Below are 21077 nucleotides of genomic sequence, written 5' to 3' on the forward strand. Positions count from 1 at the left end.
TATATAAACCGCTCCACGCGGTGGATATAAAATGTTAAAATAAAATGTTAATAGATGTTACTAAAATGTTATGATTTTAGAAATTTCTCTGTTGTTCAGCTCTGAAATTGTACTAAAACAATTATTCGCCTCAGGTTCGGTGAATATTGTCGAATAATCCCCTCGACTTCGTCTCGGGGATTATTCGACGATATTCACCTCGCCTTCGGCGAATAATTGTTAATTATTATATATGATCTTTTACCAGACTAGGATTTGCCATCTTCAAATGAAAAAAAAAGCTGAGAAGTGATAGATTTTTAAAAGAGGTCTTCGTTCACGTGAATTGTCTAACCTCTACAGCCAACCTTATGCTTTAGCCATTCTTACGCCTTCCTTCCCCATCATTAATTTTTGAAGGTAATAATACTTTCCTTGTTGTATGTTTAAAAGGTTTTTTTCAAACGAGGAACTCATCGAAATTTGTCTAACAGTATCCTTAATTTCTTCATAATGGACCTCTCACATCTTCGGACATCTACAAAGCAAGTGAAACTCCCAAAATCTTGCATTACAAATTATTTTGAAATCCCCGATTTCGCCGCTGCCAAACTTCTTGTAGAACCAGCATGAAGACTAGATACATCAACAAAAAACATCTCGGTTCCAATTAAGCAGTCAATCATTTGTTTGCTTCAGTCATTGCTTTTCTTTACTTATTCCTTCTCCGTTCTTAATTTTTGAAAATGATCATAGTTAATTATGCATGCTCCTTTCGCTATTGTAAGTTTTAGCGGTTTTTCCAAACATTCCTTTTTCTGGATGTAAATGTGTATCAGATTAAAACATGTAATAAAAATTAGAAAAACAACATCATATTTTTTTAAGTTATAGATAAAACAGTTTTGAATGGAAACGCCGAGATTATACGCTCTCTTTGCATATGTGCCCACGTTGGCCCACGTGGCCAGATATAGCTAATTGCTTGTTGTGTCTAGGATTTGAACATCTATGCTCCGTGGTCATTTTCTCTTGGAAGTCCCGGTTACTATATACGGGTCTAAAGCCATATTTTAAGATCTCAATCTAAGGAGCAAAAGATCGAACTTTAGCTAAAATCCCGTTTTATTTTTGTTTTTATGTCCTGCTATATCGTATGTTATTTCGATTTTCATTGTAAACACAGCATGCAAAAACAAATTTTCGGAACCGGTAAGTTGCAGGACGTTTGATAATTGGGCCCCCTAGAGTAGAGGAAGAACTTGGTAAATGACACTATTTTAACGGCAAAATATTATTTATTGTGAAATTTGCTTCTGTTTAGGTTTTAATTTATACTCTCTGCTATTTGTAAATCAGAAGTATTATCTTTTATTTTGGAGATTTCAGTGCGAAGAAGTATAACTAGCACAATAGGAAAGAAAGAGGATCAAAGAAGCTTCTAGAGTATCAAGGACAGACCGAATTTTTTTCTGTACGTGTATTTCTATGAAGAAAACGATATTTAATTCATGAATATTTTTTTACTTTGATTATTGTGGAGAAGTAATGACCGACGAAAATTTACATGAGTGATTCGTTGTTTAGGGCTTCTTCAAGAGAGTTAAGTTCATATTAAATGTTTCGCGGAATTTTCGGGGTACGCAAGATATTTTGTTCTATGCATGAGGAGGACTGGTTTAAGCTGCATATTTTGTGAGTGTTAATGACACCATTACCTGTATGTTGTTTTATTTGTGCTTTGTGAAAACTAAGGATGTTATGAATATGATGAAATATACATCATGAAAATGCCTTCGCTTTTTAAGAATAGCCTTAGTCAGTTCGCAAAAATAACCTTAAAAAAAAACAGGCAAATAAAGCCTTTTATTATTAAAATCTCAATTAAAATCCTCTTTCCAGAAGGTATGAACATCATGAACAGAGAAAAGAAGCAAACGTCTTCAGCTGTCTCCCTTCGTCTTCCTTCATGATGTCGAAACTAGGCGTTAAAGACTTGTCCTAAGTGCTTGTTAACAGGAGAACGCAATTTAAAACACTCATTAGCACGTGATTGGCGCTAATACGTCCTCCGCCAACCAAAGAATCGTTGAAGAATAGATGTTTGTTCATTAATTTTGTATTTGTATATTGTATACTGTATAATAGTGTGATGAAAAGGTCTAATCGAGTGGATAACAGCTAGACGCGTTACAAGACGAGTAATTTCAAGAAAGCTGTTTTAATTTAGGTTTGGAGGAGAAAACGGAAACCAGATAAAAGGCAAATAAATCTACTGCAGTGATATTTCGCTTACTGTGTGCATGTGTGAGAAGTTCCCTTCAGCATAAGAACCAAAGCAAAGGTTGTTGGAAAGAGAGATTAATTTCTTTTCAGGTGAGTACGACAACTCTGCGCAATTGCAAGTTATAGCTCCTATGTGATACTAATGGTGAGGTATGTTGTACTGTATAATTTCAGCAACTCCTTGCTGCCCCAGCAAAAAACATGCATCTTTAACCACTCCACTGTGGCAAATTAATTTGACTCTGCCAACTACATGCATTAAGATGAAAAAAAAAATGTTACACGTACATCATTAAAATACGATGTCTTTGGTATAAATCCTAGAGATTAAATCATTTTTGTCGTATCCTGCCGTATTCGCCTTGTAATATGCTTGTCAGATACATATCCTGCGATAATCGAAATAAAGTTGTGCCTCGTTAACAAATACAGTCAACTTGTACAGAACCAGAGAGTTTACAAAATTAAATGTTCCTCGCTTGACGTCATTCACCTCAAGTGAATATTAATAGGGACCTTAAGCAGTCAGGACGGCAATGCCAAGGAAGACTTCGATCAAAAAATGAATTTCTACACTTAGTTAGAATTTCAAAAATAGCTGCACGAGTTTACTGTCTCATACGGCACCACAGTTCAACTTCAATATGACGTATAAAAGTAGCGTTGAGTTCCAAATGGAAATTAAAATATTTGCCGTCGCGGTTTCGGTTCGCAGACGACGCAAATTTTGGCGATTTCACGTTGTTGTTTTGCATAAGACGGCTAAGAAATGTACAAAGTTTCAAAATGCACGTGCTGAGCTATTGTTCTGCCAATTAGATCTCTTGTTTTTCCACGTCCTCGTTGCCGTCGCCGTTGTGGTTGCTTAAGGTCCCTAGTATTCATTAACGACGACTTTCTACGTTCAAGATCTGCCATTCCCTTAAAAGTTTCTTAGTTGCTTAGCAATAGATGACTGCGGAACACGCAAAAGATTTTCCTATCCGATGATAACTGGTGAGCTTGCACAACTTTGAAATCTTGTGCAACAAACCGTTGAAATTACTTCACAAAAAATATCATTTTTGTGGAAAGCTTTAAATCCTATTATTATCCAACTACACCTAGACGAGTACATATAACGCCATAGACGAGTACAAATATCACGCGGTATTTGTACTCGTCTATTGTAGTACCGGTTAAACTGGTTTTCTCGCACCGCGCAAGCGAAGAATTGGATTGTAGTTAGGAAAAAAAAAACAAATGGCGGACAATTTGAATCATATTTCCGACGACGAAGAGTCAGAATGGCTGGCAAGTATAGATCCAAGTTCTTTAGATGAATCGAACGAAGAAAAACAGCTTGACGACCAGAAAATTTCTTCATTTAATGAAGAAAATAGAAACAGTAGCACAACAACGCCCCAATTCCGTACCGCTTCGCATACTTCTGTCACGCACTCCCCGTAAATAAACATCCGCGAAATTCGCCCGCACTGAAATAACAGTTTGGCGTGATGGATAATAAATAACTTATTAGACGTTTTGTTGTGTAGTATCGCTGAGTATTTTTACGAGTTGTGCCGTATTTTGACGAGCCCGTAGGGCGAGTCAAAATACAAATATATATTTATATTTATCCTAGTCTTTTTAAAAACCTTGAAAATGAGTTTGAAAACAGGTATTCACAAAAATCCTTTTAAGCCCCTTTAGGGCGTTCATTTATTTATCTGGCTGGAACGATGTTGTTTAGTCTACAGCAGGTAACTCCCGAGAACGTTCTCGATGGTTCGCTAGTTTGCATCGAGATAATCTGACGGGCCATGTTCGAGAGAAAGGAGATGAACAGCTAATAACTGAGACAGTTTACCTTCGTGTTCATCGAAATAAAAGATTCTCCTCAAACTTTATTCTAATTTGGTATCTTAGATGAATTAAAACTAAAACGTTTGCGAAAACTACAACTGGTTACTCCCAAGAATGTTCTCGATGGTTTGCTCAGTTTACACCGAGATAATCTACCGGGCCATGTTCGAGAGAAAGGAGATAAACAGCTAAGAACTGAGACACAGTTTACCTTCGCGTTCATCAATGTATAAGATGCTCCTCAGAATTCATTTCAATTTGGTGTCTTAGGCCCTCCACAGACTAGGGATTTAGTTGTCGACAACTATTTGTGATCGACAACTAAAAGTTATCGACAACTAAAAAACGTAGTCTGTGGCGCAAGTTGTCGACAACTAAACCGCAAATTATTAGTTGTCGACGGCCTCATTTTTTAGCGTTTTTCTAGTGTGTGAAAACTTTCGTTTTAGTTGTCGACTACTTTTAGATCTCCGCGCTATTGCGTCAGCGGCTTTCCCAGCCGGATTAAAACATGGAGGATTGCAGAAGTAAAATACTCGGTAAAGAAAACATTCTTTTTGATCTTTCTTCTCCACATCCTGTTCTTGGAGGTGGAAACGACACTAACGATGTCATTATTGCGGCAGCTTGTGCCCACCAACAAGTTGTGGTGCAGGATATTTTATCCAAAACGATTGAACGGCAAATTTGGCGTAAAAGTTCGTTCGAGGGAATTTTGACCAACGTGCCGTAGAAACTGGAATGACGGCAATTTTATCACCAATTTGCGAGTAGACAGGGGTACGTTTCTTCTTATTGTTGAAAGATTAATCCCTTATATTCACCGAGAAACGAGAAGAATGAGGCAGTCCATTGATGTCGATGAAAGAGTTGCTATATATATGGTGTTATGGCGATACGGAGAATGCACAGTAAGCTCTTGGTGCCCAACCTCCCCGTGTATCGGTTGCTAAATCAGTATTTGAGCGCCAGTGTGTGAAATTCCTTTATCGGACTTATTTAGTTGTCGATAACTTTTAGTGGTCGATAACAAATAGTTGTCGACAACTAAATCTCTAGTCTGTGGAGGGCCTTAGATTGATTCATACTAAAACGATTGCGAAACTAACATGTATGAATGTGACATGTTAGAAAATTTCTGGAATGCATGAAGTTAACCCGATTATGACGGACACTACAACTAAACTAATCTAAATGGTACAGCTTAAGAAAACCTCCCTCACATTTTCAATTTTAAATATGATTTTTGTAAAATACACCTTTGTTAACTAAACCTAAAGGTCCAACCCCTCAAGCCTAGTGAATACTCGTGAAAAAATAATTGTATTATACATCTTTAACGTACGCCAGCCAGCGCCAGACAAATGTTGCCGTGACGACTCAGACAATAGAACCCACGCACCACGTGATCACAATCATCGTCTTTCGTCAAACGATTTTTTTTTTTGCCGATTAAACAAGATCTGCATGTTTCGTCATACTGTGCAAAAAAAAAAAAAAAAAATAAAAGATCCCTCCCAGCCGAGGATAAATGTCATCTAATATTTTTCTGGTCTCTCTCATTTCCTTGAAGAGTCCTAGCGTGATATCAAACATGGTTGTTCTAAAATCAAGCTGGAAGAAGCTTATTTTATGCTTCGTTGCGGGATTGTGTTTAAGTGTCGCTCACTCGAACGCAAGGTAAGAAAGGATTCACTATTATTTTTCAACGTGTGTTTCTAACATTCTGCCTTATGAAACCCTTCTTGTCCCTAGTAAAGTACTCTGATAAGGGATAGTTAAATAAAAAGACAAAAACAACCAGAAACTGACTAAAAGCACCCATTTGTTTATGTAGTTCTTTATAAATTGACCCATCTTAAAAACAAATCCCGTGTTTGGTCATGCTTCAGCGAATTATGACTGATGCCACTAAAATGCAGGAGTTATTTTCGACAGAAATTAACATTTAAGTACATTCGTATTTGATATATCGCATTAATGGAAACGATATTCACAATGCAATACTATAGTAATTTTATCAGACTACTGAGAAACAAGTTGTTTGTCGCTTTTTTTTTTACATGCAGTATGTCTTGTTGCCCTTTTATTGAGATGTTACCATCAAATTTCGGTCTCTAGCATTCTGTTTCATTTCTTTAGTTAGTTTTGCGGAGGACGATGGCAGTGCTTAAGATGAGTTTTAATGATGCGTATTCTATATTCTGAAAACATGCCGAGTACATTTACCGCGTCAAAATTTGCATTTTGTCATCATTATCGCCATTTGAAATTAACTTCGAAATCACATGGAGTATGTTGATAAGAGTTGATGTTATGTTCGGCTTCTCGAAAGCATCATATTTATAAAGTACTCTGCCCACGGTAGTTTTATCGTTCCTCGTATGATTAAGATTTAGTCTATAATTGTTTCTAAAGGTTTAATAAGTTCTGCGTTGCCTCATGTCATTATGCACCTTCAGATTTCTCAATTTCGGAGCGATTAAGTGGGTTATTAATATTTGTGATAGCCCAGCTTAGCCGTAGCCCTTATCAGAACTTGATCCACTGTTTTTCAAGAATGCACAAATTATGGTTTGGCTTTCAGTTTCCATTAAAGTTGTAGTCTCTTGGTATAACCCACCCCCTGGTTGCTGACCCAATAATTCCAAGCAGAGTGAAAATTGAAGCGAAATACACCTGGACTCATTATTTCAAAATGTAAATATTTTCAGACGAACGGCAGATGACATGACAGCTCTTCTGAATAAACTCATAAAAGGCTATGACAAAAGACTCCGGCCAAACTTTGGAGGTAAGCAAGGCAGTTTTGAATTATGCTTTGATGAACCAGGAGATATCTTTTAATTCATTGCCCATCTGACCATTCCGTTAAGGCGACCTCATTTTTATTTCATGGCTTAATTGTGGTCTAAACGTAACTTTCCATTGTTTTGAATACTTAGTTTCAAGTTTTGAGAAATTCTTGTTTAAACCATTTGCACCAACATTTTCAAGGAAACAAGAGAGATCTAACGAGCTCGTTAGAAATTACTTCGTGTAGTTAATTACTGAAACACAGGTTTGCTTGAATGCTCAAAATGTTTGTCAGTTGTTTTTCAGCCTGCTTCAGATTTAATCATCGTGTGGATCAAAAAAAATTTACAAAACCAGGCATTCCCAATTATTTACGATCGAAGAATGGAACTTAAATGCATAATTTCTTTTACATGGACCTTTTTTTCCCTTTCTTCTCTCATGTTGTACTTCGGAAATAATAAGGTATATTAAAATTTGCCGTGGCGGTTATGAAAGCTGAAGAAAATCAACCCTGGAAGCAGCCGCGCTCTCGATTAGATCAGTGGCTCCCTAACCTTACACAATCTTTATTCTATTTCACACACGGTGACTATGTAAATTAACGGGATGTCTCTATTGGCTATTCAGTTCCACGTGATTGGAATGTTGTTGAAACTTTTGCACGGTCAAGTTCAAAACCCCCCATGAAAATCATACAGCTAAAAAAGAGTGGTTGAGCTTCTTAGCCTTGACACCAAATAAAGTTATTCAGTTAGCATGCACGCTCTCATGGGGTAATCTGTGTGTTCAGATAAGAGTGTGTAGACCAGGTTGTGACGTCATACCTTGTTGTTTTTGAGAAATATTTCGCAAAAACTTAGAGAGCATTTTCCGTGTTTACATAGCCTCATCTAGACACTCGAAGGGTTAGGAGAATTCCAAAAGTTTTTAATGAAACCCTAAATTTCGTGACAAGTTTGTAGAATATTTTCGAGTTCTTTCAACTCCTCTGGTGTTTAGATGAGGCTATGTAAAAGCAGAAAAAGTCTTTCGTGTTTGAATATCAGCCATGGGTGCACATAGTTCCTATTTCTTTTTAAATAGCGTGAGAGTTAAGTGTATTAGTAGAGTCGTGGTGACTCTTAAGGTTGCAAATCAATTCGTTTATTATCCTGACCTTGATGCTTGATTTCAAGGGTGTTACTGTGGAGAGTGATTACATTCTTATAACTCTAAGGATTGAGGGCTTTTCGGTTGAGAGTTTTAAAGCTAACCAAAGTAATAACAACGGCCAATCGGAAGAGAGTAAATACCTTTAAGAACCAATGAGAACTGCCTAATGCGCGGGACAAAAGTCCTAATGGTTTCAGTATTCCATCTGATTGGTTGACAGAGTAGTGCAAGTTTCTGGACCAATCATAGAACGAAGTAAAAGCAAAAACAAAGCATACCCCGTATTATTTTTGACATTCCATTGAAAATTGATCTAGCTAAAGGATTAATAGCATCCGGTAATTTGGACCCACTGACCAACATAGACTTTCCGTTAAACTGCTCAGTCACAAAGGATTTTTAGTAAGAGCTACGTGCTTTTTGTCATAAATTTACTGAATTATTCATCATATTATTGCCAGGTCAACCAGTTGTAATCACCGTTGGATTATGGGTATTATCAATCGACTCTATCAACGTTGTTGACATGGTAGGACGGATCTCATAGTATAACTTCTTTTGTCAAGGGAATATTACGACTTTAAAGTTATTTTGCAATATGTGTAACCCTTTCTAAGATTTGCAGCGAGATCGTAAACCTCATCAGGTCTTAAGGATAGGTTCGTGGTTTCATTTATAATTCTACCGTGGGAGGGTATCCGTAGTAGAAGTAGTAGTTGTCTTAAAATTTCTTTAACGAAGGTAACATTTGACAGTCGTAGAACTGATAAACTCATGGCCCTAAGAATATTTGGAAGTCGAAATAAGATAGTAATACAAATAGTAAAAAGGATAAATATAGAATATGTCTATGAACATCGAAGAATACAAAAATGATTGAAAGAAATAGTTTCATTCTAAACGTTATTATTTAAAATCAATTTACATGAAATGACTGCGTGAGAATTGGATTGGTTAAAATTGACTAAAGAGGTGAAGGCTTAAACTTTGAGAAGGTGTAGTTTGATCGTCCGGGTGAGTGTAGTCCTGAGAAGGACTGTTGTCGGTGGCAGTGACTGACGTTTCGACAACCTGTGCGGATGATGACAACCTCTGATGATGACTTCCGCACAGGTTGTCGAAACGTCAGTCACTGCCACCGACAACAGTCCTTCTCAGGACTACACTCACCCGGACGATCAAACTACACCTTCACATGTTACCCCCGGGTTCAAACCATTTACGGCTTAAACTTTGTATCACTAGACCTCCGTTTGAGGTGTACATTAAACATTTTTCATTCCTTTATTGTGAGAGTAAGTAGTTTGTTGCCTAAGATCGCGTCGGCCCCATCTTGGAATGGAACACAGGTCGAGTTTAGCATTCTTTTTGCTCGGCCACCATTTCTTCCACCGAGTTAATTTGATTTGAAGTTTGCATAGTTATCTGTATTTTTAGCCCTTATCTTTTTTTACTTTTTTATTTTTGTATATCTCAAGGATTATAAACTGGACTTCTTCTTAAGACAACTGTGGACAGATCCTCGATTACGCCACGACTGGAATGAAACACTGGCACTTGGTAACACTATGATGGATAAGCTCTGGGTTCCAGACACTTATTTTGAAAATTCCAAAAGCTCAAAATTCCACAAAGTTACCATGGTCAATAAGTTGTTATCCATATCGCCAGATGGGGGAGTCCATTACAATGCAAGGTAAACTGAAGAGTTGTTATATCATTTAGTTTGATCTGACATGAAACTATCAAAGATGATAGTTGGCCTCCAGGATAATTCTTGTCCTCTGGATCGTCTGCTTAAAGTTTTGAACTGCAGTTGTGCATGAGGAAACTATATCCAAAAGGCTGAGAAGTCCCTGACTTATAGAAAGGACTTAGTCTCGCCTTCTAGGAGACTTATATTAACCATTCGTCACTCAATGAATCTGTCCAAGAAATGGCAGAGGCTTGGGAGGAGAACTTGACGACGGCCGGCTGTTGGCAAACAGAAGTCTTAAGCCTTAAAAAACAGATGAAAATACTTTTTAAATGATTGATTAGGTGGTGAGAAATCTAATACGAGTTCCTAAGACAAACAGCAAGTGGACCACCCAGAATTTCCAAATTTTTATCATGAATTCTCGTCTTCCATGATTACATTTACCCGCTTAAAACAACCATAAATATGGACGTGAGCAACAGGATTCCGCAAGTTCTGTGAAGTAGCTTTTGTCTACACAAAGTATACTTGGATCACATAATCATTTGAAGTCCTCTGCTAATTTTTTTCGTTACGTATATAATTATTTGGTTTTCAGAGTCACTGTGCGAGCAAGCTGTCCCATGGACCTGCGGCTATTTCCCTTTGATGAACAACATTGTAATTTAAACATCGAGAGCTGTAAGTATGTGTTTCCTTTGGTTTGTTTGTTTATTTAGTTTATCTTTTTATTATGCCATTTGTAATAATAATAATAATAAGTCATTATAAATAAAAGCAATTACATATAGTACATTAATATAATCTAACTGAAAACTTTCCTTTTACGAATAAGGTTCTCAAAATTCTATTCCTCCTCAAAATACCAGTATCTTACCCAAACTTTATTCTCAACCATAGCTTGCTAATTTTGACTTTTCCTAAAAAGGTATCAGTCAAGCATAAATTATCCTTAAGAAATGGTGAACGACTTAACGTGTACTATTGAGTTATGGATGCCCTTGGGAGGTTTGCTAAGCACTCAAGAAACTAGAGTCGCACTCAGCTATCGCCTCGTGCGACTCTTACGCTTCTTTCGTGCTTAGCAACTTCCCGCGTGCATCCATAACTCAGTAGTACACGCTATGGCGTTTACCATTTGTTTTATAACATAACATTGATACATTGGAACAAGAGTTCCCTTTTATTTAACAAATCTTACGTGATCAGAAAAAACAAGCGCGCGCGGAAAAATAATCTTAGCATTTGCTCACGTCAGCAGCATGCACCCATGGGCAAATAGTAGATGCTAAATTAACCAATCAGAGCGCGCGCTTTGTTTTAGTTACCTAATTATAGGAATATAACGAAGCATGTTAATAACGCGAACAAAATTTACGCCTCATAAAATTAACGCGAATTTTCCAAAAGTTATGTTTACATACATTTAATTAACGCGAATTTCCGTGCGGTATGTTGCATAATTATTCCCACATTGAAATTAACACTGCTTTAAGAGGTTATCACGTGTATCGCACAAGCTGGAAATCTTAAAGCAACAGCTCACGTTCAAGCAAGAGAAAGACAATAAACACAACCGGTTTGCAGTTGCTGAGCAAACAATATTGCTAGGAACCATATTTCCTCCTACTGTCGGACATATTCCAATAGAATCGAGCCGATATATTTGGTACGCACTGCAGAGAGAAGCTGTCATAAAAGGAGAGGTCACAGTGATAAAATATAAGCCATCTCCACTTGTTCAAGGTGGATTAGAAATACCTATTGCGGTAACTGTGAAATGGGTTGACAAAAATGCGATAGACATTTTGCGCAAGAAAGTTGAAGAAGTGAGTTATCCCCTCGGAGAAGACGATCGCTACACTGATGAATCTAAGGACATTTTGAACTTAATATTAAATGATGATGATGAGTCAACCGACTCTGACAGTGACGTAGAGTATTGTAGCTTTGCTTATAATAAAGGTGTCTAAATAATGATGCTTTCAATTAACGTCATTTTAATTAACAATTAGATAAATTAAGATACATAAAATTAACGCGAATTTTTGTAATTCGCGTTAATTACATGCATTGTTAATTTCCTATGATAAGGTAGGTTATAATAAAAGTTCCTTTGTAAGCAGGCTGCTATGTCTTCAACTCAGGAACTTTAATTGCAAAGAAGGCTTTTGACTTGACCTTTGCTAAGACTTAAAGGTACGGAGTATCTTATTGGGAGTGTGCTTTTTGCCTAGGTTTTATGGTTAAATGTTATTATTTTAGATGGCTATAATGCTTTTAACATGCAATACCAGTGGGAGAATCGAACGGACAAAGGAGTGGCAGTCAATAAGAAGCTTGATGATATGCCCCAATATAACTTAACTGGCACCTCGACCAAAGCTTATTTCACAGTATATTACTCAGGTGGGTATACTGTGATTTCGAGAAAAGTTTAAACACTGATACTATGCTATTGAGGGGCACGGGTTATAATAAGTATGAAAAAATTTCTCTACATCACCACATTCCTTGATGTTTTGTATGCTATAAGGAAAATGTTTCTTCTCGCATTAAGAGGATAAACTCAGTCAAAAGTCTCGGGCAGCTAAATGGTCTTGCATTTCATTGTTAATTGTTCTCGCTTCGTCCATGTATCTAACCTTGAACAATAAGCAACAGCATACTGAGGAAAGAAAGCTGAAGCGAATTTCTCTCGACTGTTGCAAAACCGCCTCCTGGTTAGTTCAATTGTAGAGCGCCGGTCTGTTGTGCGGGAGGTCGAGGGTTCAAGCCCCGGCCGGACCAATACTCAGGGTCTTAAAATAACTGAGGAGAATGTGCTACATTTCTATAATATCAAGAAATGGATAGATATTCTAGTCTTCTCGGATAAGGACGAATAAACCGTAGGTCCCGTCTCCTGCAGGGTTAGGGGTAGGAGACGTTAATTTCCCACGCACGAGATTACTGTGTGGTGGATGTCCTCCCCCTGGGATGGGATGGGTGTGTTTACTGGGCCCGCAGTAATTAGTGCAAGCTGTTGCGGGGTCCCTGCCTGTCGGCGAAGCTAATAAATTAAATTAAACGAAAACTTATGTCTATAGAGACCAGGAACCAGAATGTGATCAGTCTCAGCTGCAACTGGTTTAGGTTTAGTGTCTGATTACTTCGAGCAATTTTGATTCAGAGGCGAATGTATCAGAGGCTAACTCGAGAAACCGGAGTCTGGCGGAGATCCATAGTCGACGCCCTATGCTCCTCAGCAAGAGCGAAGACAGCCCAATCTAATCTATCTACCGGCGAAATTGCTGTCAAATAACGATGAGCCTTTTCGATTGGCGGGGCATTACTCTGAATAAATGTTTTTTTTTTCACCAGGAAATTGGTCTCGATTGAGTGCTTCATTTGGCTTTGTCAGGAGATCAGGATATTTTCTTATTCATATCTATGCTCCTTGTGCGCTTATTGTTATTTTATCTTGGATATCATTTTGTATCCCCCATGATTCAACTGCTGCTCGTATTGCTCTTGGAATAACGTCCGTGTTAACCATTACGACGATATTAAACATGCTGAATACAGCTATGCCAAAGGTAAGAAGCCTTTGGGTGACTACTGAATATGTAACGAAATTCACAAAACAGTCAGAACGCCAGGGACAGACAGACGAACACAAAGACTAGGACATAGACAGACAGGTAGACAGGCATGCAACAAAACAAAAACAAACAAACAACCAAAAAAAAAAAAAACAACTATTGGCGTCTTAACTTTCCGTCTCTAATTGTGTGCATGATTATCGACATCGATACATGCACGTGATCATGTAATTACATATTGCCTAGTAAACGTTCATGAATAAAGGCTGTGACAGATATATAGTTGGGAATGGAGGAAAATATATATATATGTAGACTGACCTATAGATGAGAAAATCACATTGACGGATGGACAGGCAGACTGACTTACTAAATGATGTACAGAATGAAAGACAGAAAGGGTCCGAAGTTAAATGAAAAATGGAGGTGTGATCGCTGACATTTCATCGTATGCTAACCATATTATGAGGAGTATTTTTGCGTCAACTTTAATAGCAAATGGGCAAAAGGTATAAATTTTGTCTAATCAGAATCAGGGATCAGAAATCGTGATTGCTAGCGAATAAGGTGTTGCTATCAGAAATATTTTGTCTTGTCCATCTGATAATTTTTCAGGTATCCTACGTCAAAGCGATAGACTGGTACCTCATTGGCAGCTTTCTTTTTGTGTTTGGTGTGTTAGTTGAGTACACATTTGTTCTTTGGATCGTGAACGTTCATAATAAGAGACTAAAAAGATTAATGATCGAGCAGGAGATCCAGGAAGCGGTAAGCAGAGGAATTTAGACAAAATATATACCTCTTACTGAGAACTGACTATGACATGCGTACTCCTCTATTGCTTTTGAGGCTGGATTTGTGGATAGGTCTTTGATATGGGGCTTCTTCCTCACACGCAATTTCCTAATTTGCAATTCTCTTGTACTAGATCAATTCGTTTTTTATCGTTTGCAAGTTAAACATGATTCAATTGTAGATAATTTTTGTTAAAATTTCCCAAGAGTTTGCTCCGCTTTCCTAGATCAATTTTTCTCTATAGCAATACCAAGTGGAGATCAATTTAATTCTTCTCAGCACTGAGTCCACATCAGGACGTAATGTCTTGCCTATCCCTCAACCTGCTTTATTAAATAAACTATGATGATGATGATGACGATGATGATGATGATGAGTCTCCTATGTCCGAGTGACAAAACGTAGCATTATTGATGTACATCTATCAAGGAATCTTGCTAAAATATCAAGTTTAAGAACAGTATTCTTTTCACCTAAAAGTACAGCCGTGATCTCTTAGAAATGCGCTCACAAACAAGTTGTCAAGAATTTGAGGATATCAGGAGCAGTTCCTGCTGAGGGCTTTTATCGTCTGACTTAATGATGCAAATTGGCCTCCATATTCTAAAGCCAGCTAAGATTTTGAGTATTACCCCTTCGTCAGAGGGATTGATGAAGGCCAACGCTCGAAACGTCATCTTTAGAGAATCTCTACGCCGGGAAAATTTATCGACAATGATTCACTGTGTTGTCGCTTTTTAGGAGGAAGAAAAGCAATATAACTCCAAGAAGCATGCGATGAATGGTAGCGTTACAAGCAAAAATGCTCGTGGGAGCCATGGTTATAATTACGAGCTTTTTGAGGTACACCAACTGCATTTATTCTCAAAGGGAATCTCGTTGTAACTCCTTAAACGCGATTTTTCATTTGAATGTCCAAAGTTGTAATTACGATTACGCTTGTAAAAATACCAGCATCTGGTCGAAGATTTTTCAGGTTTTAACCAAGACAATGTTATGTTTATTTGGTTAAGAACGTTTGTTTGGAGATACATTTTCACGAAATTAGTTAACCGCCTCCCGGTTAGCTCAATGGATAGAGCGCTGGACTGTTGTGCGGGAGGTCGAGGGTTCGAGCCCCGGCCGGACCAACACTCAAGGTCTTAAAATAATTGATAAGAATATGCTACCTTTCTATAACATCAAGAAATGGTTAGATATTCTAGTCTTCTCGGATAGGGACGAATAAATGGAGATCCCGTCTCCTACAGGGTTAGGGGTAGGAGACGTTAATTTCCCACGCACGAGATTACTGTTTCCTTAGACAAGTAGTTTCTCACTAGTGGCACACTACTTTGTTTGTCTGCCGTCCCTCAGAAAAACTTGTTGATAACTATAACAACGGCCGAGGGCCTTCCCCATAATAAATAACGGGAATCTGGAAAAGAAAGTACCGACAAAAGTTATATTCCTCCATGCTAAGTCTGTTTTTCTTTCTTTAGACTTACAGTGCATTCAGCGACAAAACAAAGAAACCCAGTTCACATCTGTGCGAAAGATCGAAAGCAAAGCGACAGGCCTCCTCCGACATAGAGCAGAGACCGCTGACCTATCCCAGAACTCCACAGTGCAAAGCGAGAACAGTTTGTCTCGACCTCATTGATCCGGATTGCATTGATGACTATGCTAGGCTGTTCTTTCCCCTCATGTTTATCCTTTTCAATGTGATATATTGGCTAAAGTTTATCGTCCTGTAAGAGAAGAGAAGAGAAACACTAGAGAAATTGTTTTATTTTTCTATTGTATAATCCGGCAAAAAGCCAAGTACATCTTCTAAAAGAAGAAAGAAACATTGGGACACTACTGGACTCCCAGATAGGATGTAATTCAAATGTCTGGTATCTTTGTAAAGCTATTTCTTTTGGGTGCAGTGCAGGGACCATGTATCAACCTAGCCAGAAAATATAAGATTAGCGCGAGTTGGGAAAATGCTCGAAAATAATCAGTAATTTGAAAGAAACATTTGAGAAGAGAAAATCTTGCTCAAATCGTGTTTTTGCTATCGGAAAGAACTAAACTCTGGTCGGGACTACTTTTCATGGACGTTTAAACTATAAATTTCTTCTTAAGAGTTCCCATACATTCTGCCTTTTGTCAGTGCACATGCTGTTTCTTTTACCGTGGCAATTATTCTGCCAAATTGGTTGTAAATCTTAATTTATTTATCCAGTGGTTAAAATGTACACATAGTTTACATTGTCATTTGCATGTCATTTGCATGATTGAGTGTAAGGAAGCGAAATACATATCGCCTGATAAATATCCATGATGATGATAATGTTGGCTATGGCAACGGTGCTGATTATTGTGCTCTCTTTCCTCTTCTTAAAATTGTTAATGAACGTTGAATACCGTTAGTTTAGAAATAATGCAGACCCTTTCTATATCTCACTTTTTTTTTTAGAAACCTTTGTCGTGCAACTTGAAAGGTTTTATTTCTTGCACAGTTTTTCCCTGAAAATCCCAGAATTGGCAAGGAATTGTTATCGAAATGTACTACTATATGGCAAGCATAAAAATTTGAATAACTTTAAAAAAAGCAGCCTCCGGGATAAGATTAGCTTTTCAGTGAAAGCGAAGTTTGTTGCAAACTTGTGAACAACTTTTGCAAAGACGGCAACTGTGATGTGTTTACTACGGTAATTATATCTTATGAGACGTTTTGTTGTGTAGTATCGCTGAGTATTTTAACGAGTTGTGCCGTATTTTGACGAGCCCGTAGGGCGAGTCAAAATACAAATAACGAGTAAAAATACTCAGTGATACTACACAACAAAACGTCTAATAAGTTATTTTTTTATCCAACACGCCAAACTGTTATTCTAGTGCGGGCGAATTTCGTGGATATTTAATTAAGGGAGTGCGTGACAGAAGTATGCGAAGCAGAACGGAATTGGCGCGTTGTCATGTTGCTGTTTTTATTTTCTTCATTAAATAAAAAAATTTTCTGATTGTCAAGCTGTTTTTCCTCGTTCGTTTCATCCAATAAACTTTGGTCTATATTTGCCAACCATTCTGACTCTTCGTTGTCGGAAATATGATTCAAATTGTCCGCATTTTTTTCCTAACTACAATCCAAATTCTTCGCTTGCGCAATGCTAGAAAAGCTGTTTAACCGGTACTCTACCATAGACGAGTACAAATACCGCGTGATATTTGTACTCGTCTATGGCGTTATTTGTACTCTACGAAGTGTGGTAGGATAATAATGTTACATATTTCATTTCGTACATTACATTACTATCTTGATGTCAGAAGAGGAAATGTTCTTCCTCAGGATCAGGCGGCGTTAGCCATTGAATATCGTAAAACCAAAATCAAGGTCTCATGTCAACCAACAAGAACAAGGAGAAAATCGCAAAGAATCAAAATATATAACAAGCATACCGTTTAACGCAGGAAAGTTACTTGCGTGAGAACGTAACAAGTGTTTCATTTTTGCCTCTCCTTCTTTGACTCAACTATTCAGAAATGCAACGTAACGTAATGTACGATGAAACTTTGAATTGATCTGGGCTGAGATTAAATGCGATAAGCTGTTACATGTTGTCCATCCACATATAACGCATGAATTTCAAATCTATTTTAAACTCAATAAGATTTATGTCAATTCCTCAACGCCAATGAGGCAAGAGTACGCCAATGAGGCAGGAGTACTGTGCGAGATTTTTATAATTTGAGAAATTATCAGTAGTGTAAATGTATGCTATTTTAGCAACGACCAAATAATTGCTGCCACTTAACTAAGAAGTAAGTTGGTAACATATGAATAAAGTAAATAACAAAAACAAGAACAGTTCCCTGCTGGTTTGATATTGATTGTAATGAGGCGAACTCAGTGTGGCGTGTAGAATCTTTTTTATCTTACAAGATCTTTATCTTGAATATTGCACTCAAGGAGATAATGTTTACTCTTAGGAGAATTTGAAATCGATATCAGCATTGAAGCGAACTTCTCGATTGATTTGGTTTAATCCCAACGCTGAAACAGATCTACAGGATAAATCACAATATCCATACACTAAGTAACGCGAACTATAAAGCTAAACAAAACACAATATAATAGACTTACGATAATAAGTTCAATTTGCAAGATATTTGTTGATGTTCATGAGTTCGAGTGTCCGAAACAATCTGGCTGACTAGCACAGGTCAGCGGTCCTAACGAGTCCTCAGTATGTGGCCAGCGGTAGTCCCTTCAAGCATCTTCATAGATGAAGCAGGGAAGGAAGAGTGCTATTTACAAAACTCACGATGCAGTCTCAGTTCGAGCAACTTAAAGAACTCAACCAAAAGTTTTTCAATTTCCGCACCCATTTAGTGTTCCCTTATACTCGAAACCTATTATCATAAGGTTTCTTTGTACCAAAACCAAACGTCGTATGACCGGCATGTAATGTAATTATATTCCGTGACATTTTCTTGCGTTGTTAATGAAAAACGTGTTGTTAGTGCTGAGTCGGGAACAGCCTAACATCTCAGGCTACAGTCTGATCCAGTTCGGCGTATCTACTATGATTCATCTGTTTGCTTGCCCAATCTCGTCGTCGCTAATCCGCCTTTCAATTTTCTCTCTACTCAACAAGTGGTTCCAGAAATTTGTCTTTTATTATACAGATTTAATATTCTTTAGGCCCAACTTTACTGAGGATAAAAAGGTCAAACTGTACTAATCTTTGAAAAGGATATTTTTAGACATATGAACGTCACGCTATGGGCCATGCTAACGCTAGAACGAGCTTTTTGCTTGTGAATTTTTTCTTATCACGTTTCAACAATCGAGTTGACGAGCAAACTCCCCAACCCTAACGCAGAATAAAATGTTAGGAGACAAAACTATAATTCATTTGTATCTCAACGAACTATTATGAGGTAATTCCTTTAAATTTAAAGTTGAAAACATCTTGTTCTGCTCACGAAGTTACCTCGAAGAGCTATCAAGACATAACTCCTTTAAATTAAGAGTTGAAAACGTCCTTTTCTGCATATGAAGTTACCTCGACGAGCTATCATGACATAACTCCTTTAAATTTAGAATAGAAAACATCCTGCTCTGCTCATGAAGTTAAGCTAAAGGGAATGTTCTATCGTCAGTGAGCACAAGAGGAACTACGTTCGCATGAATCATAATTCACGATGGACCATTTCCCCTTCAGCAATGGCGGAGATTTCGGCCTTTATAAAACACGCAATACAAGCGAATGTACTTTAAAGTTTGAAAATCGCCAGAAGAGAGAAATACAGCGAAGAAGAAGAAGAAGAAGAAGAAGGAGTGACTAGAAAACTTGACTCTACGTATCATGACAGCAAGCAAAATGGTACGATAAAACTGAGATTTTATTGTAAATTTGTAAGATCATATGATATGTATAATTTCAGAGCTGAGCAAAGAGTTTCCAGCAATCTGAAAGGTCGAGCGGTTCCTTATATGACGCTATATAAACCGCTCCACGCGGTTTATATAAAAAGTTAAAATAAAATGTTAATAAATGTCACTAAAATGTTATGATTTTAGAAATTTCTCTTTTGTTCAGCTCTGAAATTATACTAAAACAATTATTCGCCTCAGGTTCGGTTAATATTGTCGAATAATCCCCTTGACTTCGTCTCGGAGATTATTCGACGATATTCCCCGAACCTGAGGCGAATAATTGTTAAATATTTATATATTCTTATCATCCCTCTTCAAAGGTCCCAATTTTGTTTGTGGTTTTTATCTCCATCGCTTGTTTATGCGATCCGACATCTTCATATCCTGGTAAGTGAACTCAAAGTTGTCACCTGTCCATGAACATTTAAATTTTTTAAAAGTCAGTATTAAAATATTGTAGCAATTAACTGTAAGGCAGACTACTTCGCTTAAAAAAATGTTCTGCTTTGTTAAAATGAAAGGAGCTTCTAAGTTTCCGTGACGTTCGTGAATTTGACAGTTTCGCGAGTATGAAAGCTTCCCTTACTGGCAAGTTTCAGAGGGGTTAACAGGTTGCTGTAAAACGGTCAAAATTAAGTCGTTAGGCGTAAAAGTTGACGAATTTCACATGTTAGTCGCAAAAAATTAACCGTAAAAATTTTTCCTATCTATGATGTTTCATTTGTGAAATTAAGTGCCAAAATTCATGTTTCATTTACATTATGAGTCCATTCCAATTGTTGCGGTACCATAATTACTTTCAATTGTTTTAAGAACTATTTCTTGTAATTTACATTATGAGTCCATTCCAATTGTTGCGGTACCATAATTACTTTCAATTGTTTTAAGAACTATTTCTTGTAATTTCGGCTTTGACCGTCAATAATCCTCTTGTTCTTCGTTTCATTTTTATCAGTATCAGTCTCGCGAGAAGCACTTTCTCTTCCATATTTTTAAAAAATATTTTCCTGTTTCTTTTGCAGTCCAAACTTTTTCTTTATGTCCACGTGACCCTTTTCGTCCGACTTCCAATTGTAGACCTGTGGATTGGGTCCTTAAATGCAAATATCAATCACCTCGCGCACATCAGGTCTATTTAAGATGCCATAGCGGTATATGTTCAGGCGGTGTTGGTCTGTTTGATCGCAGCAGATTTTGCTGTGAATACACATGTCCATGAAAAGTTTCCTTGTTTAAAGTGATTTCAGATTTTTGGTTATTTTTGTTTTTATATCTAAGTGTAAAATCGATTTGGTGCAATAATTGTTACTTTAGAAAGATGTATACATGTGCAATAAAATGCTCTGTCAAGCCATAAGAGGTTCTTGATCCTTTCAACTCAGGTAGTGATGAGCGTGTAATTTCTTCCTGTTATCCAGCAAACTGGTCAGGGAAATAGTATGTACTCATTGACTGAGTAGGAGGGCTGGACAGGAAAATATTTGGGTCGAGGTCATGACATTCAGACCGGACGCAGCGAGGTCCGTGC

The 21077-nt window shown here is 37.4% G+C and overlaps 1 protein-coding gene across 11 annotated transcripts in view; it reads left to right on the top strand.

The window, feature by feature from the left end:
• LOC111330823 (gamma-aminobutyric acid receptor subunit beta-3) overlaps positions 1–17972 on the top strand; it is a 34924-nt gene extending 16952 nt beyond the window's left edge. For 10 of the 11 annotated variants that reach the window (XM_088740798.1, XM_088740804.1, XM_088740799.1 and 7 more), the window contains 11 exons: positions 2210–2355; positions 5684–5790; positions 6825–6904; positions 8523–8590; positions 9540–9757; positions 10359–10441; positions 12026–12169; positions 13124–13338; positions 13960–14112; positions 14881–14982; positions 15621–17972. In XM_088740798.1, the coding sequence (XP_088596924.1) occupies positions 5705–5790; positions 6825–6904; positions 8523–8590; positions 9540–9757; positions 10359–10441; positions 12026–12169; positions 13124–13338; positions 13960–14112; positions 14881–14982; positions 15621–15875 (1404 nt within the window). In that variant the 5' untranslated portion in view covers positions 2210–2355; positions 5684–5704 and the 3' untranslated portion in view covers positions 15876–17972. Of the gene's footprint in view, positions 1–22; positions 1454–2209; positions 2356–5683; positions 5791–6824; positions 6905–8522; positions 8591–9539; positions 9758–10358; positions 10442–12025; positions 12170–13123; positions 13339–13959; positions 14113–14880; positions 14983–15620 lie in introns of those variants that run through there. The other variant, XM_088740809.1, reaches the window with a different exon arrangement.
• The last annotated feature ends 3105 nt before the right edge of the window (positions 17973–21077 follow it).

This window comes from Stylophora pistillata, chromosome 12, assembly GCF_964205215.1.
Source record: "Stylophora pistillata chromosome 12, jaStyPist1.2, whole genome shotgun sequence".
In the NCBI taxonomy this organism is placed as follows: domain Eukaryota; kingdom Metazoa; phylum Cnidaria; class Anthozoa; order Scleractinia; family Pocilloporidae; genus Stylophora; species Stylophora pistillata.